This window comes from Leptodactylus fuscus, chromosome 6 (assembly GCF_031893055.1).
Source record: "Leptodactylus fuscus isolate aLepFus1 chromosome 6, aLepFus1.hap2, whole genome shotgun sequence".
Taxonomy (NCBI): domain Eukaryota; kingdom Metazoa; phylum Chordata; class Amphibia; order Anura; family Leptodactylidae; genus Leptodactylus; species Leptodactylus fuscus.
Window position 1 is genome coordinate 113,398,896 of NC_134270.1, and position 26,600 is coordinate 113,425,495.

The following is a 26,600-nucleotide window of genomic DNA, read 5'->3' on the forward strand; positions in this document are numbered from 1 at the left end:
ACAACCCATACTATAAAAATAGCATATTACTTAAAGGGGCTGTGTCATTGGAAAAAGTCATTTTTAGCTAAGCACATACTTCCATAGCCTTTAGAAATGCTATTCCACACCTACCTTTAGTATGTAAATTGCCTCAGTAGTTTTTGAATGAGCCCGTTTTTATTCATATGCCAATTAGGCTCTCCGTGCCCCCCAGAAGTCTCATCATGCACTGTTTGCTGTGTATACAGCACAGCCTGCTGTTGCTGACCCCATCCTACTCTCACACACAGCAGGGAGAGGAGAGCTGGCTGACAACTTCCTGTGCACAGAGGAGTCTAATTAGCATATGAATAAATACGGACTTATTCAAACACTACTGAGGCGATTTACATACAAAAGGTACATAGTCCTTCTAAAGGCTGTGCAAGTATGTGATTAGCTAAAAATGACTTTTGCCAACGATAGAGCCCCTTTAATAATCCACTGCACAACTGTTGTCTTTTTTGCTCACATTGCCTCACATTATAAAAAAAAATACCAAAAAGTCACATACAATCTAAAATGGTGCTCAAGTCATGGATCTCAGAATATGTTGCCGCTTTAACACACTGTTTGTAGCAAGTAAGGGCTCGTTCACATCTGTGCCCGGTCTCCGTTCTGCAGGTTTCCGTTTCCTGCACAAAACAGAGGCAGGAGACGGAAACCTGCAGGACTCTTGAAAGATGTCCGGCCATGAGCGGCGGTGAGCGTTTTATGCTCTCCGCTGCGAAACCGTTTTTTTAAAATCAGACATAGAGTCAGACATGCAGTACTCTGTGTCCGGTTTTAAAAAACCGGTTTCGCGGAGGAGAGCATAAAACGCTCACCGCCACTCATGGCCGGACCGACCTGACAGCTTTCCTTCTTCTACCGGCAGAAGACGGAAAGCTGAGAACGGAGACCCGAACGCTAGTGTGAACCTAGCGTAAGCAATTCTACTATCCCCTTGCTCATCCCCTGGTTGAACTTGTGACCAGCAAAATAATGGTGGCATGTCATTTATAATACCAGTGCACCATGCAAAATTTAGAACATACAAAAAGGTGATGAAACTGATTCTTTTTGCCATCCCCATAAAAAAGCGTTAATAACATTTGATCAATTAGGTAAATGTTTTCCAAAATGGTGCAATGTAAAATGACAACTCATGGTGCAAAAAAACGAGCCCTCATATGGCTATGTCAACGCTAAAATGAAAAAGTTATGGCTTTTATAAAGCGACAGTGAAAAAACAAAAAAAGTATCAAAGTCACGTCCTTAAGGGGTTAACATGGACATGGTTCAATCAGTTGTCGCAGCTTCTATCACTTTACATCCCAGTTGTGCCATAATCTGCTTCTAAATAGAGAAGGCTGTAAAAAGTTTATTTCGTAAAGCGCATTCTGTAGTAAAATACACGGACCATTGGGGCACTGAATCTCTGGTCTTCTATTTCAGGAATCATGTTTCATAAATAAAAAGAATCTTCTAGAAATAAGTAGTCGCTGTGTGAATGCTCCGCTCCTGCACGAAATTTTTAAAGGGGGTTCTCCAGCTAGAAAGGTCTCTTGAAAATCACACAATCCCCAGAGATTAGCTGTGGTCTGTGGGGAAACCTGATAGAAAATGTTTGAAGACAGTATAAATCGATGACCGAGACCCAGGATCCAGCTCTGAGTCACTTAGGGTCAGTTTTTTTATGAGGATTTTGACTCACAATTCTCTCAGTAGAAGTGGGTTTTCTCAGTTGTACAGTTGCCAACATTTGAAAGCTATTTCTTGGGATGGAGGACATAATTTTCAGGGGGTAGTGAACAGGGTTTCCTAAGATATTCAATTTTCATGGACAGGTTCCCTGGCACACATACGCACTGAAGATTTTTAGGACTCATCCCCCTATTTACAGGTAATGACACCTACTTTGCTTGGTAAAATGCCAGGCCTTCTATGCTGCACCTCTACATATTTTAAACAGGGCTACCCTATGCAGTGCCCCCTTAGTGGTCTCCATACACAGTACAATGGCCTTAGTGGCATCTAGTATAAAGCTCACTTAGTCCTCACATAGTCTAATGCCCCTTTAGTGCCCCCACAGAGTGTAAAGTTGACTTAATACCCCCACAGAGTGTAATGCTCCCACAGATTATATTTCCCCCTTAATGGTCTTCACACAGTATAATGTCCCCCCAGAAAGTCAATTATCCACTGTTATACTCACTGATCACAAATAACCAGTCCTCCTTAGGTCGGCCCCTTTGTGGCTCCAGCCTGCAGACACTGAATAATATCAGAACATGATGTCCTCAGATGGAACATGAGGTGGGCCTGTGAAGTATAGAGGATCAGTAATATATTAACTGTTAACTATATATCCCCTCCCTCCTGAAATCCTATCCCTATGTGTCCAGTTGTACATAAATATGCAGCCTTTAGAAAGTGTTTTTAGATATATCTGAAGAAGAAGCCAGGAGGCTTTGAAACGTTATAATCTGTCATCATTATGAGTTAGCCATTAAAAAAGGTATCACCTACTGAAGACTTGCAAGTTTTTTGTTTTATATACATTAGCATAGTCAAACAGGTAGCATTCAATTAAAAAAACAAAACAACTCGCAGTCCCAGTTTTTTTTTGGGACAACGTCTGGGACAAATATTATGGAAAACTGATATATATGAGACTGCATAACTCATTTAAGTTGCAGCTATTCTGGAGTATATTATGATATAATATAAAATTCCATAACATGGTGATGTGATCAAACCACAGCTTAATTTACATCTTGTTGAAGGAGAAGTGATCTGAGAGGGGGAAATTGTTTGTCCGGAGTCCAAAATTTGCAAAATGGATTCTCAAAGACAGCGGTGGATAGTCAGTCATTCTGTTCACAGAAGAGTTCCTATGCTTACAGTATATCTATGGAGGAGGAGGCTAAGCCATATAGTTCTTCACAAAATCTTCCGGAGCATGTAGCAGTATTATTTTATATCTATAAATGTCTTAAAGTTGCTGCCTATTGTCTGTCCTACCTGACAGAAATCTTCCTGCTTCCCATTGTTAATGATAGGAGGAGTTAGATCTATGGCAGCCTATCTTCAGTTCATCCATTCAGTCACACACAAAGGTAAAAGGATTGCTGGCTTGGGGCTACCAAAGGTTTGCACTAAAAAGCGAACCTATTGGAGAATTTATTAAAACTTTTATGCCAGAAGTGGTATAAAAATTGGCGATAAATGTTTACATATTTTGCACATGTCCATTTTTATGCCAAAACATACCTTAAGATTACAGTCCCCTCCCCCAATTGTAAACATCCCATAGGTGGGCTACTAAAAGTGTGACACCCCTCAATCAGTTGCATTTTGCTTTAGTAATTTTTTACTACATAGCATTTATTTTTTTCTTAACTTCTTGTGTAATAATAATAATAATAATAATACATTTTTATAGTATATTATTTATAGCAATTTTTGTATCTTGCTTTATTAATATTTTAATATTTTATAATAGTCTTTTAAACTTTGTAACATGTTTATTTTTAAGTAATGGTTTTATGATACTTGATATATTTTTATGTTGTTTTATTACTTGGCATGCAATTATTTTATTATCTTGTGTGATATTATTATTATCATCATCATTTTGTCCTTTTAGGTTTTTCTCTAGTAAAATTGTATGTTTGTATTTATTTATTTGTTTGTCATTCACTCTTAAGACTATGATCCAGTAAGCCTTCTTCAGCGTATCTCAAGTGTCACATATACACACGGCATGAAAAATTCCCAATCAGCCAGCAGATCTATTTTAAGTCCCCCTCCTTTTCTTAGCAGGCCGCCCCTCTTCTTCACTAGTTCTACACTGCTCTGAGAAGTAGCCATTGAGCAGAGCTGCGATTGGGGTTTATTTTTGGAACAGCTGGGATGCAATAGCCTTGTTAGGTCTGTTCTAGCATTCACTCATCTGCAGCCCTCACACACTGTGAGCCTGGGACTCTTTCCTGCTCCTGCCTGGGCAGAAAGAGGGAGCCTTATTGCGAAAGGGGAGGGGGGTTCATATCCAAGAACACCAGGATGATATCATGATCAATAAGAGGCAAATAATGCACGGATATGGACGGACTGCTGGGCAATTTAACCCTTTCCAAACTTTGATACAACTCAGGCTGAAGATATCCAATCAAATTTCTCATCTCTACACCGTGAGAACTAGCACAAGATTCCCAGCAACTATTCCATACAAGCTTTATTATAAGGCTTATTAACACCTCTCTGAATCCTGTGCTCAGTTTATGAGGATTTTTAATCTTATGTCGCCCATGGTTCTAAATTATTTAGGTTTACTTTAATATAATTCATATTTTTTTATAAAAAATTTTTTTAAGTCTTCCTTTTTGGAAACAAAAGCTACAATGAGTGGAGGTCGGTTTGACTTTGATGATGGAGGAGCTTACTGTGGTGGGTGGGAAGGTGGGAAAGCCCATGGTCATGGAATCTGTACAGGTCCAAAAGGTCAGGGAGAATACTCCGGTTCTTGGAATTATGGATTTGAGGTAGTAGGGATCTACACCTGGCCCAGTGGTAATACCTATGAAGGATATTGGTCGCAAGGAAAAAGACATGGTTTAGGCATTGAAACCAAAGGACATTGGGTGTACAAGGGTGAATGGACTCATGGATTTAAAGGAAGATATGGAGTCCGTCAGAGTATGACCAGTGGAGCCAAATATGAAGGAACATGGCAAAGTGGACTACAAGATGGATATGGTACTGAAACATATGCAGATGGAGGTAAGAAGAGAGTTACAGTGAATTTTTGTATTAAAAATGAATAACCTAGGAATGATGTAGACGGTGAACTATAGATTCCAGTTTGTAATCCAGGGCAACAGATAATTTAAATATCCCCACTATCCAATTTGGTGTCATATATGGCCAAATGTATAGTAAGTGACTAAGCACAAGTTGAGCAGTGTATGATGTCAGGTCATGTGTAGAGTAAGTAAGTGTACAGTTAGGTCAACGAGTCTAGGTCTTTTAGTGGGGTAAAGTGACCCATCCCTCAAACCATTAGCAAATCTTTTAAATTGGTATTTAATCCAGAATATCTATCTATTACTGCATGTTTATGTTAGCTGATTGCCCGTGTTAATCCTATGGAGGAAGATAGAAAAAGTAGATGCAAGACACTTCTGGCATCACTTATGTCAGGGAAAATAATGCAAATAAATAGGTAAAATTCAACCTGTTTATTATATGCATTCTGTAACAGCAAACCATGGCTGCGGGGTTCAGCAAACCTCCATATGTACCAGATCCCATTGAAATCTGTGAGTTGTATGAAGTCCAATGCCTAAAGTGAGATTCAACTCTCTTCTACAGGTAGATGTACTGATGGTTAGAAATATTGCTCTTTATTGACCACTGAACATTTAGACAATCATTCACCAGCCTACAGCCCAATAGATTTAACCTTCTCTTTCTTAAGGTTGCAGAAGTTGGACAATTGCTCTTTACCTACTTCTGCTTGGGAAGTAAGAATGAGAAATGATCTTAAAGGGATCGTCCTGTAGCTACCACCTTGACCCCTTTTACCATAAAATTATGCATGTTGCATTACATGAATGGGGAGCGACAATGGACAAAATGCATGACAAAATAAAAATCCAACCTATTCATTGACTTTGAAATGTACATTTATCTTAATATGCCAACAAGTAGTCATGGCAAAGTCTATGTGATTGGATGGCACTAAATGACCCAGGACCTCCAACGTGGCCAGTTAGATTAAATATGTTCCCTTCGGATATCATACATGTTATATGGTATGTATAAATTCATGCTCTCCATATACTTTCTATTATCCACTTTTAAAACTGTTTATAATTTATACTTTCTATGACATTTTTGGGGTAAAACTTGAATCTCCTGTTTTGTGTTTGACCAAGTTGTGCTGTATTAAGTGTCTGTACTGTACCACCTATCAATAGCTATGAACAGAAATTTCCAAGCGTATAGGCCTGGTTGCAATGACTGCCTCTAGGTGCCCTCTCCAATCTGTGGCTCTCCAGATGTTACAAAATCCAGTCTGCGGCTCTCAGGGAACTGGTGCTCTACACCATATTCTAAAAGATTCTCAGCCCAGGATAGTTCCACGGATTATTTACTTTTACTTTATTTACTATGACTTAGTCTTCTGTCTCAATATCCATTGTTGGACCTGTGAGCCTGAGCATGTCAAAAATAGGTTGCTGGGACCAAGAGTACTTAGTGTTCTTATCAGATTGATAGCCTTCTGAGGGGAGCTCTGCAAACAGAAGACATGTATGACCATCCTGAGATAGTGTTGATTGCTAGTGTACTGGTACTCTCAACTAGCTGGGTAGAAAACGGTTGGTACTTCATGGGCATACCTTTTTGTAGATTTTAGTTAGCCATGAGAGACCCTCAGTATTTAGAAAGCAAAATAAACTAGGTGTAAATGGTCCTGTTAAAAGCAGCTGGCCAACATGAGCTGGTCCCAAAACATACAATGACACTAGGTATTTTGATATTCATATATTATATGCCATATATGAAGACAATGGGTGAGATGTACTAAGCAAAATGTGCTAGAAGTCTGTAATCATTTGTGCCAAAACTCTGTCCAAAATTCCTTGCACCACATTGATCAAGCAGTTTAGATTTTTTTTTATTTTTTTTATAGAAATTAGACATCTATGACTTGTAGTAAAAGGGGAATAGATTTGCAGCAAAGGAGTGGGGTTTATTAAAAACTGGGCATGACCTAAGTTGCTCAAATGAAATGCATTATTAGTGATTCTCCCTCATTGTCATTGTGATAGCAGACTAGTTCTACAGGATCAAATGTAGGCAGGTGTCTCGCCATCAGTTGTGGTTGGTGAGACATCTTTGCTCCTCACACCCATTAAACATTTGTTATTTTAAGAGCAGGCATCTGCAAGTGGAGTTGAATGTGCACACACTGAAATCAGTGGGGTGGTAATGCAATATTGGCCTTCGCCATGTACGTGACACTGACTGAAGTGTAAGTAGCACATTGTTACCTCTGCCAGTGATTAGTGGGGATCTAGACCTCATTCATGGTACTTCCTTCTTCATGCAGGACACATCAGCCACATTCTGTAGACTAGCATTGACAATTACTAGTGGTAGTGTGTTGCAGTTTGTAACTGTAGACTACTGTCACCAAATGTTATAATACCAGTGGCCTGTCTGATCACATTTCAACACATACAGTTGCCAAATAATATGGCACTAGTGACTTGCTATGAGCTCCTTTCAAACAGGTATTGAGTTTTACAACTTTCTCAGGACATAGACCAGTGGTGTAACTAAAGTCTTGTGGGCCTGGATGTAAACTTTTTTTCAGGGCTTCCTACCCCCTTCCTATAGTGAATTCTTGATAGTCACAGTTACGGGTACTGAAGCGATATCTCAGATACTTGAAAGGGGTACAGCTTTAGTACCCACAACTGCAGTTATCAAGAATACAGTGAGTGAGCAGTGCAGCACCCGGCATGTAAACAATACTGGGACATTATTACATAGTGGCTCCATAGTGGCCCCCTGATAGTATTACTTGCTCCATAGAGGCCCCCAACAGTATTATGTGCTCCACAGTGGCCCCCAAACAATATTACGTGCTCCACAGTGGCCCCCACACAGAATTAAATGCTCCACAGTGGCCCCCAAACAGTATTACGTGCTCCACAGTGGTCCCCACACAGAATTAAATTCTCACAGGGCCCCCAAAAAGTATTACATGCTTCACAGTGGCCCCCCACATAGAATTAAATGCTCACAGGGGCCCTAACACAGACACAAACTATCAACCAGAGTTGTGTAACTCGAGGCTATAGGTTATAATGCAAAATCTATTACATTACAGTCCTTCCACAAATTATTATATGTTATACTCTCTTGTGTGTGTGTGTGTGGGGGGGAGAGGGGGGTGTTGGGATTGGGGACAGTGAGCCACCTGAAGCACCAGGGCATTGGTGCATCTGTAACCTTAGCATCTACTATAACCATACTGTACCGTGCAGGCCATATTAATTTTCATTATTGTGCTCCCTGCTGTGCCATATCTATATTTGTTATCCTTTTAGGAACTGCTCTTCAACTTTTGGTTATTGAGCTGTTTTGAGACTACATCTCCCAGCATAAATTGAAATAGAAGTTGCATGACAACTATACAGCTATGTATTGAAAACCTGCTAGGCATATACTGATAGATACAGGCGATTACATGAATATAAGTTATAATAAAATGAATTTCCCCGCTTCTTCTTATAAATAGGACATATTTTCCCCTAAGCTTTACAATCAGTCAACAGAAATATCAGATCTCTGCTCAGACTATTCAAGGGATCAGTTGACCAGAAACACGCTGGTTCAGCATTATATATTGGTATATTGGGTGGCCTGTAGGATATCATTTTTACTGCAATGTGTTACAGTTGGGGCGTGGGAATATGATATGTCTGGAGTACTGAGCCTGGTTCTGACACCTTATATTTATAATGTGTAATATTAAGTGTATGGAGTGCATCATTCAATGAATACGGTCATCTGCTACTTGGGAATGATAGCCCCAGTAAAGTATGTTGATGTCTGATGGACTTCTGACCTAAGCTAAATTTGGGACAATGGTCCTTGTGTATATTAGAAAAATTCTCTATACAATTGTGGCCAGCTTCAGAAACTGAGGAATAAGTGGTGCGTTATTTTTGAAGAAAGGCAGCTTGAATAATACAGAGGGCAGCATGAAGGCGAGACTGTTCTCCAGGCTTACACTTATTGGCAGGACTTCAATAATGGTCAGTGCAACCATTTCATAAAGTCCAAAAAATGCTGTCCAGATACGCGCTGTGAATGGCTCATTGTGTAGAAACGTGTTTTAGTGTCACTGGTGATACAAGAGAGTGAGTATTATTAATTGTAATATTAACTATTATTGTTACATTGTTGCCATCAGAAATTTCTGTGTATACTACTTCTATTACTTCCATACTACTGCTACCTTTCTTAACACTATACTACAACTACTACTGTCTCCACCACTACTAAAATTACTTCTACCACCACATGCACTACTTCTAATACTACAAGTGCTATCACTCTTTACTTCTACTATTGATCCTAATACTATTTCTGCCTCCACAACTACCATTCTTTACAAACACTGCTGGTGCTGCTATCAGAACTAGGTATTACACATACATATTGAAACACACAAGTATTACAGACCATTAAAGGGGACTTCCAGTACGCATTGACATCTCATATATACATGAGCTTTGGGAGAGTCTAAGTACCAGGTGGATGGGAGTCATGTTCTTTTGGCAATGTCTGATTCAGCCTTATTCAAGGAAATGGTGCTGAGCCATATGGATGAGAGCAGCACTGTGGTGGTTGTAGGACTATAATCATACAGGCCATCAATTAATCGATCATGATAAACCCCTTTAAATATTATGAAAAGTTACATAAAAATCTAAGATCTTTAATGCATAACATGTTCGGTCAAAAGTAGCTGTGTCTGTGTTCTTATATTATTTTAAGATGTGACAGCTAACCTATTGCATCTTGACAACTGAATATAATGGAATAGGTATGTGACGTAATGATTATCCATCATATGAATCAAAGGATAAAAAGGTTAAGTTCTTCTTTTGGTTTTATCTCTTTGTCTTCAGGAACCTACCAGGGTCAGTTTGCAAATGGAATCAGAGAGGGCTATGGTGTACGTCAAAGTGTCCCATATGGAATGGCTGCAGTTGTTCGAAATCCTTTGCGCACCTCCCTGACCTCCCTTCGCAGTGAACACAGCAATGGAACACTGGCCCAACACGATGCCATTTCAGCCTCTCCAGATCATATAGTATCTCCAACTATTACAAGAGGTGGCTTTGCTCTTTCCCTCTATGCAGATGCTGAAGCTCTCAAGGAGCAAAAAAAAGGTCTTTTCAGAAGAGGTTCACTATTAGGCAAGCTAAGGAAATCTGATTCTAAAACATCACTTTCATCCCAAAGGAGCAAACTGAGCTTCTTGAAGAGTGTTAGCGGTATGAGCTCTGGAGCTAGTGATGCAACTTCTACAGTTAGTTTTGGTGATGGAACTGAACCAGAAGAATTTCCACCAGTCGAGGCTGACATTGATGCCACTACCACTGAGGTCTACATGGGTGAATGGAAGAAAGACAAAAGATCTGGCTTTGGAATAAGTGAGCGTTCCAGTGGGCTGAAGTATGAGGGTGAATGGTTGGACAACCTAAGACATGGCTATGGTTGTACCACCTTTCCAGATGGCACAAAGGAAGAAGGAAAATATAGGAACAATGTTTTCATTAAAGGAATGAAGAAGAGAGTGATTCCCCTAAAGAGTGCAAAGATCAGACAGAAAGTAGACAGAAGTATAGAAGGAGCCCAAAGAGCAGCTGCCATAGCACGACAGAAATCTGAGATTGCTGCATCCAGGTAAGTTATCATAGAAGAAACAAACACCAGCTATTTAAAGTGTGACTACACAATGATTTTGATAATTCTTGAGATACATCATCATCTAGGTCAACAATTTTTAAGATCCATCATGCTTGAGGTTCACCATGCTCATACGTGGTTGCCATAGTCCCCCACCCTGCTCACATGTGGTTGTCACAACCCCACCATTTCCAAACAGTAATATGATCATGTTTTGTCAGTGTCTTGACAACTCTCCTTCTATAAAGAATCTGTGCATGTCCACTTTTAATTGTATTATAACCTTTGCTGCTGTTAGTGCACACACAGTATATTTTATCAAGTAAGTTGTAATAGATTGAGAATCAAAGCATATAAATATACACTAGTAGGAGCAGGGGTGCAACTAGCAAAGACTGGGGCTCCATCTCAAACTTTTGACTTGGGTCCACCCCACCCCCACATGGCATAGCACCCCTTTTCCTGGTTCTCACGAGGTTAAACACTCCCTTAGCTGTCTCCCACACAGTATAACTCCCTATGTACTCACAGTATATTGTCACACTGTGGCCCCTTCACCAATTATAATGTTCCACAATGGCCATTCCACACAGTATAATATCCCACAGTGGTCCCTCTATACAATATAATGCCCCATAGTGACCCCTCTATACAATATAATGCCCCATAGTGACCCCTTAGCACAGTATAACATCCCATAGTGGCCTCCATACAATATATTGTGCCATACTGGCCCCTTCACACAGTATTATGACCCACAGTGGCTCCGCTATACAATATAATGGCACATATTGACCTCTTAGCATAGTATAATGTCCCATAGTGGCCCCTTCACACCGTATAATGTCCCACACTGGCCTAAATATAGTTTAATGACCCATAGTAGCCCTGTGACACAGTATAATGTTCCACAGTGGCCCTTTCACAAGCTATAATGTCCCATAGTGGCCTTTACACAGTATAATGTCCCCAGTGGTGTTCGTTGCAAATATTGCAAAAATTTCAGGTTTATCACCCACAAACCATTTTTATACTCTGGAGTCTCTTCAGACACCAGAATATAATGATTTGAAACCCAGGGGAGGTGATAAAACATGAAAAAACATTTTTACTTATCTCTCCTGGCCTCTGGCGCCAGTCTTCAGGTATCTTCAATGACGTCACAGACCACTGTGGCCTGTAATTGGACCTCAACAGTCATGTGAGTCACACCAGGGTCATTATGCATAGACAGGGCCTTTGATGTTTAGATTTTGGGGTCTGAAGAGGCCCCAGAGTTTAATAACAGCAGTTTTGTTTCAGACGTGTTTGAATCTCATGAGCTTTGCCCAACAAATACTCTTGCTGTGGCCCTATTTACTGATCCCTGCTTAAGCCCACGGACACCTCCACTTCCTCTTCAGTTCTCCAGGGGGCCTTGTGCCTTCAATATCATGTTGCTGTCAGAGACATGCTGATGCTATTCAGCATCAGAGATGTGATATGGGCTGCACTGCGCCTCCTGAAGGGCTGAAGGGGAAGTGAAGGCAGCAGTGGGCAAGAGTGGGGATCGGTTAGTAAATAGGGGCTGCTACCTGCTGGAGTACTGCCTCGGCCTAGTATCAATAATTTGATTCCAAGGTCATCTTCAAGTGGGGTTGTCTTCTGTTGGATCTTTGGGATCTACTATGGTAACAGTGCCTGGGCTCAGCCTCTCCCAATACAGGCACATACTAAGGCCAATTCATATAATGTTAAATACCCAAATGATTTTGGAATGTGGGAGAAAACCAGAGTACCCAATGGAAAACCATGCAAACATAGGATGAACATACAAATTTCAAGCAGGTTTTGCATTGCTCAGTCCAAATTTTTTTTAAATCTAAACTTAACCACAGGGCCACCATGAACATGTGTATTTAGGAACCAGAAAATATATTGGAGGTCACCAAAATCAGATTTGCACCCATTGAGTTAGAGGCTAGTAGAGGTGAAATATACAAATTGCCGCAAAATAAGCCACATTTGTTTATTGGGGCTATTGGCTGGAATCCAACATGGCAACATCTATCAGAGTTTATAGGTCATTTTATAAAAGGAAATTGTTTAATACTCGATAGTAGTGAAATCCTGTTGATGTTCGAATAAGAAAAAAATTAAGGAAGGGTGCATGGAATAATAGATTATTAACCCCCTACAATGAAGAAAATCCAATAGGTTGGATTCATGCTGGTCCCTTGGACGCCAGTCTATTATAACATGAAACTGTAAGCAAAATGTTAAAGATAAGTAACTGAGTAATCATTCTGTGCAACCTCCATGTTGTATGGAGCTATAATATGGCACCCTTACCAGTTTTTCATGCTATACCGTACCTCATATGCCTTCAATTTCATATGAAGGCAGCTAGTTCTTCTGTCAAACTCCATGGCATACTGTGTTATTCAACATATTGTGTATCTATTCTCTTTTGTATGTGGCTGACCATTGAGCACAACATGGTTGGATCTGTTATATTAAAAATAACAGATTCTTTTATTTTCAGGGAGGTTATAGGTAATGGGTATGCAGGGGTATCAGTAGCATCAGAACACTGAAGTCTTATAAATTGTAGGTTGGGAGACTCTGTCATATTTTTTCAATGGGGCTCAGGTGCTTTAAGTTACTCCTCTGGGAGAGCTACTAAGGAGAACGTATTTGGATATTCTTTTCGCAGAATCCTTAGCAGAACAGTTATGGTCTGTATGTATCTGTACACTGAAAGTTGGCTAGCAAAGGCAGTCTCCTTAACTGGTTCCAGAACACCCGTTGAACATATACATTTGGCGATTCACTTTCATCTCCGCAAGTATGTACCCCTACGTACTTGCAGTTTTACGCAATTGTGAAGATGAAGAAATGGAGAGTCAGCTGTTACAACAGTCAGACCTCCTAAGGGAAGGAAGGACTGGTTTATTACCATCCCTGCCTTTCCGATCGCTGTGTACACAGCTATGGGAGCTGCCATGATGCAGCTCTCCTATGGCCCGGTGGTCACAACATCTGCCATGGGCTAGGAACCTTAGAAGCCAATGGGATCTAGAGGACCCAGATCAGCTCTGCAGGTCGGGTCTGCATTCCTCTTGCAACTGGGATTAAATATATAAATTCCAGTTACAGGGGAAAATTGCACCCCAAAAAGCAATGTTAATATGTCCCCCAGATGTTTATTATGACCTTATGGGGGGCACAATGTAAAAACAAATAAAAAGACAAATTGTAGCCCCTCTCCTGGCAACACAACACTATGTGTCAGTTACATAAAAATTACCATAACAGATAGGGAATACTATATGTACTATTAAAAAAAGTGAAACGTGATAAACAGACACTTTTCCCATCCTTTTTTATTTACCGTACATTGTCCCAGATAAAAAAATGAAGAAAAAATATGTAAAAATAAAAATAACATAATAAAGCTCTATGTATCACCAAAAAAAGAAGCTACAATTATTTCAATAACCCAAACAAAAAAATGAACCAAGAAAATTGGCCCAGTCCTGAGACATAGTACCCCTTCTTATCTGGCCCGGAGAATGAGCCCTCAGTCTGGAAAATCTAAAAACAAAACAGGTGGACCCTCAAGACCCTCTTGAAAATCAAAGTAATTGGAGATCAGGAAATCTATGTGTAGAATGTGGCTGCTGGTCAAGTGCACACTTGGTATGAAGATGCTGATAGATGTGGATAGTGAAGACTTCCATAAACCTGTCAAAAAACAGCGCCCATGTAATAGAGGACATTCATACCTGTGTTCTGTAGAACTTTTCAGCAAATGTCTTATGATTGCGGGGCTGCTAAGGACATCTGATGATGTATCAGGTCGGGCACAAGAAAAGTTATTTATTTTAACTTCTAAGACTTTCTCTGTCAGAAGTTTCCTTAGTGGGATTATTTGGCGGCAACACTTGTTCCACAGAAAGAACAAAACAGAGTGTTCCACCGGCTGAAAAAGAACAGATCACGTTTGCGCCTTGTAAAATAGACTCTAACTGTATTATTCTCCCACTTGGATTCATCATGCTTATACAATAGGTGTATGTCTCTGCTTTATTGTGGTTATTCAGACCATTGTTTACCTTCCACCATTCCATTATGCTCTTCCAGAGCCCATATTCCTGGGGAATGATCATCTCCTACACCAGCAGCTTCTATGCTGTAGATTTCCAACTGTTGCAAAACTGCAACCTCCAGCAGGCTCTTGTTAGGTGCGCTAGGCCCGAGCCATACCTTCAATATATCAAACTTATATTTTAAGCTCTGTAATTGGTTTAATTAAAGGTTCCGTGTTCTAGCTGTGGCCAAAGCTAAATCGATAAAGAGCTGAGGCAAGTGTTTCTCGTAACTGGTCAGGAACGACTGGTTGCCGAAAAATTAGTAGCTCTAAGGTAGACCAGGTCTTATGGATGCTCTGCTGAACCTTCTTCTCACCATTGCCCCTGTATGAAGGAAATATAGTCTGAAAGAGATACATTTCTTGCAGAGGGCCACCATTGTCATTGTGAATTGTGACCATTGACAACTGTACTATTAAAAAGACAGTGCTACGCATTTGTGAAAAGACGGATGTTGTGGCTGTACTCATGTGTAAGGGTTTAGACCTTACTAGAATCTTTTTAGTATAACTGGATTCTCCATGAAAAGATGAAGGAATGAAGCTAGCATACACAGGTGGTAACTGTAACAGGTTTTACTCACAAGGAGGCAACTGGCTTTTGGTTACAGACACTGTCATATATGGCAATAGCCACATATGAGAGGGCACAATATAAAGGGTATCAAATGGCAAGATATCTCACTATGGTATGTAGACCACAATCCCAGTGTAGAATAACATAATACCTATCCTGAAGTTACCATCTCAGTGGCAGTAGTAAGAACAGGCAGCATTGCAGTATTTCTTCTGGAGTCTCCTTTGTGGTCACTGCAGTAATGGTACTCACAATCCTACACTCAGCTCACTCCTGACATTGTCATAACTCTTGCAGTGTGGTATATACAGTCCTATGAAAAAGTTTGGGCACCCCTATTAATCTTAATCATTTTTAGTTCTAAATATTTTGGTGTTTATAACAGCCATTTCAGTTTGATATATCTAATAACTGATGGACACAGTAATATTTCAGGATTGAAATGAGGTTTATTGTACTAACAGAAAATGTGCAATATGCATTAAACCAAAATTTGACCGGTGCAAAAGTATGGGCACCTCAACAGAAAAGTGACATTAATATTTAGTAGATCCTCCTTTTGCAAAGATAACAGCCTCTAGTCACTTCCTGTAGCTTTTAATAAGTTCCTGGATCCTGGATAAAGGTATTTTGGACAAACAATTCAAGTTCAGTTAAGTTAGATGGTCGCCGAGCATGGACAGCCCGCTTCAAATCATCCCACAGATGTTCAATGATATTCAGGTCTGGGGACTGGGATGGCCATTCCAGAACATTGTAATTGTTCCTCTGCATGAATGCCTGAGGATTTGGAGCGGTGTTTTGGATCATTGTATTGCTGAAATATCCATCCCGGCGTAACTTCAACTTCGTCACTGATTCTTGAACATTATTCTCAAGAATCTGCTGATACTGAGTGGAATCCATGCGACTCTCAACTTTAACAAGATTCCCGATGCCGGCATTGGCCACACAGCCCCAAAGCATGATGGAACCTCCACCAAATTTTACAGTGGGTAGCAAGTGTTTTTCTTGGAATGCTGTTTCTTTTTGGACGCCATGCATAATGCCTTTTTTTATAACCAAACAACTCAATTTTTGTTTCCAAAATGAAGCTGCCTTGTCCAAATGTGCTTTTTCATACCTCAGGCAACTCTATTTGTGGCGTACGTGCAGAAACGGCTTCTTTCTCATCACTCTCCCATACAGCTTCTATTTGTGCAAAGTGCGCTGTATAGTTGACCGATGCACAGTGACACCATCTGCAGCAAGATGATGCTGCAGCTCTTTGGAGGTGGTCTGTGGATTGTCCTTGACTGTTCTCACCATTCTTCTTCTCTGCCTTTCTGATATTTTTCTTGGCCTGCCACTTCTGGGCTTAACAAGAACTGTCCCTGTGGTCTTCCATTTCCTTACTATGTTCCTCACAGTGGAAACTGACAGGTTAAATCTCTGAGACAACTTTTTGTATCCTTCCCCTGAACAACTATGTTGAACAATCTTTGTTTTCAGATCATTTGAGAGTTGTTTTGAGTAGCCCATGATGCCACTCTTCAGAGGAGATTCAAATAGGAGATCAACTTGCAATTGGCCACCTTAAATACCTTTTGTTATGATTGGATACATCTGGCTATGAAGTTCAAAGCTCACTGAGGTTACAAAACCAATTTTGTGCTTCAGTAAGTCAGTAAAAAGTAGTTAGGGGAATTCAAATCAATAAAATGATAAGGGTGCCCATACTTTTGCACCGGTCAAATTTTGGTTTAATGCATATTGCACATTTTCTGTTAGTACAATAAACCTCATTTCAATCCTGAAATATTACTGTGTCCATCAGTTATTAGATATATCAAACTGAAATGGCTGTTATAAACACCAAAATATTTAGAACAAAAAATGATTAAGATTAATAGGGGTGGCCAAACTTTTTCATAGGACTGTATGTACAGATGTGCTACTTACATCAAGGGTTTATATTGTAACAAGCTGAGTGTTCAGTTCTCCTTGACGTGTTGCTTCCCAAGTCCACAACAATTGTGGGTGCTTTAGTGTGCTGCCCCTGCTCAAAGCTAACATATCCCCGAAGCAGTACACCAATTGCCAAATGTTCCTCTCCCATACTGCTATCTAATGTCACAGAAATGACTCTTACAATCTAGTAGAGGAGGGCTGGGAGGTTTGTAGTAGCTGTTAGTCACTGTTGGTCTCACAATAGCTGCAGTAAGTCCTCCAGTACTCTACTGGGGATGGTGCAATGAGGGGGAACGATGCAAGGCCTGCAGTATAGATAGTGGTGGTAGTATTCCCTAGGGCACTCCCTATAGTAAGCTTCCCTGAACCTGATGGAGGTTGGAGTGCCCTTGATGTTAGTGCAGGATTTAGGACTCCAGAGACAAGGATGAACTATGCAAAAGCTCATGGTGGACGTGGAGTAATTCTGATGAACAATAAACAACAATCTTCCATAGGGTAGAGGTACAATATTGTTATCTGCAAGACTGAAGCTGGGGCTTGGTGATGGTTCACCCTGGGGGTTATTCAGTGTTTGTCTGGTTTTAGCCAGTCTCCTATAAAAATGTACACTTTTTCTCTTACACAAAACACAAATATACCTGCAATTGCAAAAGCTTTGGGGTGCAGATTCCTAAAGGATGTTGGGCAACGCTGAAGGCTCATTGGTCCCAGTCATAGCTTTGAGGTCTGTCCAAAACTTCCCATCACAGTCTCTATCACACACACTTTTTCCAAAAAGTGAGCAGGAAAAAAAATGGCCATCGTCTGACTGAGAAATTGAGACTATTCTTACATTGTTACATCTAACAAAATCACTCCACAATACATTCTCTTCTCCTCCTATGGAAGAAGAAAATGTCCTGTCCAGTTAAGGTTAAATCTGGCAAAAATCCATCAGACAAAATGAACCTTATTACACTGTAAGTACAGTATACAGTAAGTTATGAAGTCAGTCCTTTAGTTGTGATCTTTGTAAGACATAACACTTTACGTCCACTTTGTGAAGTGCTCAGCATTGCAGCTTGTGCCATACAAAAAAATCCATACACAGTGCGTTTTCCATACTATATATTGCGTTTCACATTACATCTGTTGTGCACACCAATATCTAGTAAACAGTTACAAGATTAAAATGGTTGAATGATTCAATGAAATATATGTGTGGTGTCACAGCTCACTGTATACATATATCTACAGTAATGACCGTAAGTGTTGGCACCCCTAAAATTTTTTCAGAAAATGAAATATTTCTGCCAGAAAATAATTGCAATTACACGTTTTGTTACACACATGTTTATTTCCTTTGTGTAAATTGGAACAACTCAAACAACAGAGAAAAAAAAAGCCAAAAATGATATAATGTCATGCAAAACTCCAAAAATGGGCTGGAAAAAATTACTAGTATCCTCAAATTAATATTTGATTGAAATCAATCGCTTCCTATACCCATCAACAAGCTTCTTACACCTCTTGAAGGGCGCCTTCTCTTCTCCCAACAGCAATTTTAAGATCTCTCCACAGGTGTTCAATGGGATTTACATCCGGATTCATTGCTGGCCACGTCAGAACTCTTCAGTGCTTTGTTTCCATCCATTTCTGGGTCCTGTTTGAAATATGCTTTGGGGTCATTGTCAATTTGCCTTTTTTTTAGATTTTTTTAATACACACAAAGGAAATAAACATGTATATAACAAAACATGTGTAATTACACTAATTTTCTGGGAGAAATATTTTATTCTCTACAAAACGTTCAGGGGTGCCAGCACTTATGGCAATGACTGTATATACATTACCTGACACTTCAATAATGGCATTTACCAACATTATAGAGAAATTAGCAATGCAGTAAACTTAACACTGGTGTTCCACAGTCATGCAAGGTAAATGTCGATACAATAAGATAACATAGGCATTATTGCAATTATAACTGGGTCAGTGACAACCCATAGCAACTCAACTTAGATACATTTTGTAAAAAGGAGGCTGCATTTTGAGTTTTACAAATTCACCTCGCCGTTATTCTGAAAAGACAGTCCTTGATTTCACCCGGATATGTCTGTGCACACGTGACTCATATTCAATCAGTTCTTTACACTCTCACCATCTGGGGCATGCTGGGAGTTGTAGTTTTGCAACAACTATAAGCTACAGGTTACTACTGCTACTGAATATATTTTATTGCATAGGATAAATTATCAAAAACCATTATATTCAGATTATATTCCCTTTAACCTAGTATACAGCATTGATTGATTGAGACATATGCAGGCTCTTCACTGGTCAAATATAGATTTCTGAAGACAGAGGTCACTGGGTGCAGAGTATAGAATAGTATATGTCTGCTATGCTCACTAAACAGAACTGCACAATCAGGAAAAAGCAAGAGCAAGTACTAGCACACATAAGTATATATATATATATATATATATATATATATATATATATATATATTGTAGGCAGGCAGTGGGAATGGTTGTGGAGGGGAGATATATCCCACTGAGATGGCTCCTCTCCACCTGGTGAGGGACGAATCCATGTCCAGGTTTTGGGGTTTGTTGGTAGACCCGGGCCCGATGCTCTATCCCAGGGTTTGGTAATAGCAGCAGTGGGAGCCTTAAACCCTGTCCCACAGTTGGGTGTGTCTCTGTCTTTCATTGTTGCTGCTGCTGTTGAGAGCTGAGGACCCAAACCCAGTATAGCTGAGGAGAACCAGAAGGGCCAGCCTGCTAAGTTTATGGACTGCATTGCCTTGTGGCTGAAGTAAGCCTTTTCTTTTCCTTTGTTGCTGAAGAAAGCTGTTTATGTTGAACTTTGTGAATTTGCTCCTAATAAACCGAACATCCGTTGAACCTGAAGACCAAGCTTCACGTGTATTTTACTTGCCTGACAACCAGCCCCAAGCACCCGCTTTTACATATGGTGGAGGACGCGGGCAGGCAAGTGTCGTTGTTTGGCGCAACAAACCATTGAAATTGGCAGTTTCAGCTGTGTATGTCTTGGGTGGAGACCGCCACATTGCCCAAAGGACTATACCAGAGCTATGGAGGAGCTGGTCCAGCAGTTGGTGTGCTCTGCTGTGCAACAGCAGGAGACCAATCGCTTGCTGATGGAGCAAATGGCAACTCTCCTAAAAATGGTGGCAGCGCAGACAAATGTACCTGTAGCCACTCCTGTGAGTGATGTTCGGGAAAAGGTACATGCCTCATTACAAAAAATGACTGCTGAGGACAATGTGGAGGCCTATCTGACTATTTTTGAACGCACTGCAGACAGAGAAAAGCTACCTAAGGAGCAGTGGGCGGAGGTACTGGCTCCCTACCTGACTGGCGAGCCGCAAAAGGCATATTTTGATTTGTCTGTAGAAGACTCTAAGGACTACAGCAAGTTGAAAGCCGAGATACTTGCCCGTTTAGGAGTCAGTGTGGCAGTCCAAGCGCAGCGGGTGCAGCAGTGGTCCTTCTCTCTAGAAAAACCGCCGCGGTCCCAGATGTATGACCTGTTCCACCTGATCCGAAAGTGGCTACTTCCTGAGACACTTACCTCAGAACAGATGGTGGAGAGAGTCGCAATGGATCGCTATGTAAGGGCTCTCCCTGCTCCATTACAGCGCTGGGTTATCCGGGGAAGTCCAGACAACGCAGACAGCCTAGTGGAGTTGGTTGAGAGGTATACTACTGCTGAAAACTTTGTTGTACACCCCACTAGGGGGAAAAAACTTCCTTGAGGAACCCCGGGGCCAGTAAAAGATGGAATCAGTCGGCCGAGGAACAGAGGCCATTCCCTGCATACCAGAAGCTGGAAGAGGTAGGAGCAAGTGCCAAAGCACAGCCTCGCCCAATAGTATGCTGGAGGTGTCATGCTCCTGGGCACATTGTCCTGAGAAATCAGAACCTATGGATTGTAATATGGCGCGATGCTGCTCCATGTTTGCCCACCCAGTATGCAGCGCCATAACCGCTGACCTGGACAGACCCCAAAGGTGTCAGCTTACAATTAATGGCACCAAAGTCATTGCACTACTTGACTCAGGGAGTCTGGTAACTCTGGTCAGAGATGAACTGTTCCCTGTGTTGTGTGACCCAGGGCAAGTCATGGGAGTTGTGTGCATACATGGGGACACAAAGAACTATCCAGTAACCCAAGTACACATAGAGACTGTGTGTGGGAGTGTCACCCATAAAGTGGGCGTGGTTAAAAACTTGCTCTATGAAACAATATTAGGGCAGGATTTTCCGTTATTTTGGGAATTATGGGATAAATTGTCACCTTCTGATGTAAAAGTGTCTGTTTCAGATAACAGGATGTCTTCAGGGTATGAAGCAACCGCTCAAGGGACAGATAATTTTCCTTTGGCGGTGTTATTAGGGGATGAGGATGAGTCCACAGATACGGAGTCCGTACTCCCAGACCTTGAAGTATCAAGGGTTAACTTTGGTACTGCACAACTACAAGATCCCACCCTAAAAACCGCCTTTGAAAATGTGACAGTCCTAAATGGGGTACCACAGGAGCCAGGGGCTGAACTGCGATATCCTTATTTTGAGATGCACAACAACTTGTTATACCGTGTGACAAGGGTTAATGCTGAAACTGTAGAACAGCTACTGGTTCCTAAACCATACAGGAAAATGGTGTTGGATATGGCCCACTCTCATATATTAGGGGGTCACTTAGCGTCTGACAAGACCAGGGAACGAATTTTGCAAAGGTTTTACTGGCCAGGGTGCTATAAAGAGATAGAAAACTATTGCAAGTCTTGCCCAACCTGCCAGATAAATGCTCCTGTTGCACATTTCAGGAGTCCCTTGATACCCTTGCCTGTCATTGAGGTTCCGTTTGAACGGATTGCTTTGGATATTGTAGGGCCCTTGGTGAAGTCAGGCAGAGGGCATCAATATATTTTGGTTATACTGGACTATGCCACCAGGTATTCAGAGGCGGTCCCTTTAAGGAAACCCACAGCCAAGTGCATAGCCAAGGAGCTGTTTCATATGTGCACTAGGGTGGGGATTCCCAAGGAGATCTTGACAGACCAGGGTACACCTTTTATGTCTAAGGTCATGAAGGAACTCTGTAAGGTTTTTAAAATCAGACAGCTAAGAACCTCTGTGTACCATCCCCAAACTGACGGTCTGGTAGAGAGATTTAATAAAACCCTAAAAGCAATGTTAAAAAAGGCTGTCGAAAAAGATGGGAAAGATTGGGATTGCCTGTTACCGTACTTGCTATTTTCCATTAGGGAAGTTCCTCAGGCCTCTACAGGGTTCTCCCCGTTTGAGTTATTATACGGTAGACATCCCCGTGGTCTCTTAGACCTTGCTAAAGAGACATGGGAATCTGAGGCCACGCCATACCGCAGTGTTATAGAACATGTGGCAAACATGCAGGAGAGAATCTCCAAGATAATGCCCATAGTAAAGGAGCATTTGCAGAAAGCACAGGAAATGCAAAAGTGTGTATATAATCGCTCTGCAAGAGTTAGAGAGTTTAGTCCTGGGGACCGGGTCCTAATACTTGTGCCCACTGTAGAAAGCAAATTTCTGGCGAAGTGGCAGGGCCCTTTTGAAATCCTGAAAAGGGTTGGAGAGGTAAATTATAAGGTGCACCAACCAGGGAAAAGAAAACCCATCCAGCTTTACCATGTAAACCTGATCAAACCCTGGAGAGAAAGGGAGTCCTTGGCCATGGTAACCTGCCCATCCCCAAATGTTGAGTCAGGACACCATAAAGTAGGCATAGCAGAGACTCTGTCAACCTCACAAAAACAAGAAACAAAAGAATTCCTGCAACACAACCAGGAGATGTTTTCTGGTTTACCAGGGTGTACAACTGTGATTGAGCATGAGATAATTACAGAACCCCATGTAAAAGTAAAACCCTATAGAATACCTGAGGCCCGTAGGAAGATTGTTTCAGAAGAGGTACAGAGGATGTAATCTCTGGGTGTGATTGAAGTTTCCAAGAGTGACTGGTCTAGTCCCATTGTACTGGTTCCTAAACCTAATGGGACTTGGCGGTTTTGTAATGATTTCAGAAAGCTTAATGACATTTCAAAAATGGATGCTTACCCTATGCCGCGGGTAGATGAGCTCATTGAAAGGTTGGGCCCAGCCAGATACATAACTACCCTAGATCTGACAAAGGGGTATTGGCAGATATCACTGGCTAAAGATGCCAGGGAAAAAACGGCGTTTTCCACCCCTGACGGTTGTTTCCAATATGTCAGGATGCCATTTGGTCTGAAGGGAGCTCCTGCCACCTTCCAAAGGGCAATGGATACCATCCTTGCCCCACACACAGAATATGCGGCAGCCTATCTAGACGATATAGTTATTTTTAGTCTGGATTGGAACAGCCATTTGAACAAGGTTCAGGCTGTTTTGGATTCTCTTAAGAAAGCAGGGTTTACAGCCAACCCAGAAAAATGTGCCATAGGCATGGAGCAGGCGAGGTATTTGGGCTATGTTGTAGGGAGGGGCTTGATTAAACCCCAAAACAATAAAGTAGATGCCATACAAAGCTGGCCTCGCCCACTCACAAAAAAACAGGTGAGAGCTTTTTTAGGAATTGTGGGGTATTACCGGCGGTTTGTACCCAATTTCGCTAGCATGGCAGCACCCTTATCTGACCTCACTAAGGGAAGAAAGTCAGTGATGGTACAGTGGTCACCCGAGGCAGAGAGGGCTTTTCAGAGTCTTAAAACAGCCCTGTGTAGACAACCAGTATTAATAGCACCAGACTTTGCTAAAGAGTTTAGCCGAGACGAAGGAACGTATAGTTCTGAAACGCGTCGCCTTGTATACAGCAGGCCAGACTCCAAGTTACCATGTAACTTTTTTAATCTATGGACGAAAATAAAAGTTAAATTTTAAGCTACGGATATCCGTCTTCTATTAAAGTCCTTTCGGCAGTAGCTGGCAAGTTTTATCTTGGATATTTTGGAAACCATTACCAGCAGTGTTGTGTCCACCTGCAAGCCGTGCTCCCCGGAGGACTACATATGATAAAGTTTTTATACGGTGAGCTGATACATTTTTCTTTTTTCTTTTTGTAAAGAGTTTATAGTGCAAACTGATGCCTCAGAGGTCGGCTTAGGAGCCGTATTGTCGCAAGAGGTCAATGGAGAGGAACACCCGGTAATGTATTTAAGCCGGAAATTAAATTCTGCAGAGAGGAACTATTCCATTGTGGAAAAAGAGTGCCTAGCAGTCAAATGGGCCCTGGACTCACTGAGGTATTACCTCTTAGGCAGGAGATTCAGGCTAATCTCCGATCATGCTCCACTGAAGTGGATGAGTAAAAATAATGGGAATAATGCGAGAGTGACACGTTGGTTTTTATTGTTACAGGACTTCGACTTTATAGTTGAACATAGACCTGGGAGAGCTCACACAAATGCGGATGCCTTGTCTAGGACCCATTGTTTGTTTTCCAAAGGTGCCCAACCCTACGGCTTTGGGCAGAGGGGGAGGATATGTAGGCAGGCAGTGGGAATGGTTGTGGAGGGGAGATATATCCCACTGAGATGGCTCCTCTCCACCTGGTGAGGGACGAATCCATGTCCAGGTTTTGGGGTTTGTTGGTAGACCCGGGCCCGATGCTCTATCCCAGGGTTTGGTAATAGCAGCAGTGGGAGCCTTAAACCCTTGCAAAGATGAAGGAGGTAAAGTCCGCAACTCTTGTTCGTAAAAAATATCAACTTTTATTCCATCATTTAAAAAGTTTGACAAAAGATGTCATACAAAAGAAGTGAAAAAAGAAAAGGAAAAAACGTGAAATAAAACACATCAAGAGATCATATCTCTGGCTTGGCTGACGCGTTTCGAAACCGCAAAGGTTTCTTAATCATAGCCTGGTATATGCCTTACATGGACTAACACTCACCATTCCCTATAAATACTAAGTTCAACAGGTGTAATTGATAGACTTTCTATCAGGGAAGATGGTAACTTCCTGTTGTGTATACTACAAGTTTGTAAATAAAGATTTGTTAAAAAAAAGAGACTCATTTCTATTTTTACTACTGTTGATACAGTGAAAATATCACTAACAATTAATATATTTACTTATGTCTAAATACAAAGAGATAAGGGTATGTGAAATCAAAGGGAGGGACATATTACCGTAACTGTTAGCCAGATCCCCTTCATAGTTTCTGCTCCGATCACATAACCGGAGCTGACCAATCAAAACCCACTACTTCCGTAGTGGGATGTATTATAGTTTACATAGCTATGTATATCATGAAATCGGGCTAAAAAGATCCATAGCTTTTCATAACCAAACTCACAACATATAAGTCTGTGTATACATTCTCATATTATAAGTTCATCTTCTTTAAACAAACTTTTGACTAAGGGTATGTGAAGTCGTAGAGAGGGACATGTTCCCATAACTATTGCCCAAATCCCATTCATAATTTCTGCTCCGATCACGTGACCGGAGCTAACCAATCATAACCCACTATAACCGCAGTGGGATATGTTGTAATTTACATAGCCATGTATATCGTGGAATAGGGCTAAAAAGATCCATAACTTTTCATAACCAAACTCTCAACAAATAAATCTGTATATACATTCTCATATTATAAGTTCATCTTCATTAAACCAACTTTTGACTGTATGGTATTTTTCAATTTTTCAATTTTCCAATCTGCGACTTACGGTCACGTGACTACAAATGAACCAATGAATGTTCCCCAGATCCCACTCATGGTTTCTATTCCGATCACGTGACCGGAGCCAACCAATAATAATCCACTACCTCCGTAACAAAGCGTAGTGTAGTTTGTATAACCATGCATGTCAAAAGAAAAAGAAAACGATCAGCAAATGCCCAATTTGACAGCGCAACCACACAGCAGCAACCATAAATGTAAACAAAGGTAAGTACTTAATAGCCAGATCTAAGTTAACGAAATACTTCAAGTGTCAGTGACACCTCAAAGTAATTCAAAAAAAACTCTTTTTATGATGTCCAGTTTATATTGTTTGAATCCCCAGGTTCTATGTAATGAATCAGTGTAAATGATTGGATGATGGACTACCATTCACAGCCTTAATACTTCGTCGACATCAATAATATAAAGATGTATTCTCCAACCAGAATACAACAGTTACATATTTGAAGGGCGGGTGTCAAAAACTAACCCTAGCCGTCAGTAAATAAGGGATAAATCCGATCTCATATTGAGACCTTGCGGTTGTCTACAGCCAAAGCGCAGGATCCAAAGGGCTTCTTTTTTTTAACAACATTTCTTTAATATTACCTCCCCTTTGGGATATTTGAATGACATCTATTCCCCAAAATCTGAATGTAGAGACAGAACCCCTATGTACTAACTGTCATTCAAATATCCCAAAGGGGAGGTAATATTAAAGAAATGTTGTTAAAAAA

The 26,600-nt window shown here is 40.9% G+C and overlaps 1 protein-coding gene across 1 annotated transcript in view; it reads left to right on the forward strand.

Annotated features, from left to right (window-relative positions):
- The first annotated feature begins 3,883 nt into the window (after window positions 1-3,883).
- Window positions 3,884-26,600, forward strand: part of JPH2 (junctophilin 2) — a 67,017-nt gene continuing 44,300 nt past the window's right edge. Inside the window, exons 1-2 of the mRNA XM_075277079.1 lie at window positions 3,884-4,785; window positions 9,717-10,497. Of these exons, the coding sequence (XP_075133180.1) occupies window positions 4,407-4,785; window positions 9,717-10,497 (1,160 nt within the window). The 5' untranslated portion in view covers window positions 3,884-4,406. The remainder of the gene's footprint in view (window positions 4,786-9,716; window positions 10,498-26,600) is intronic.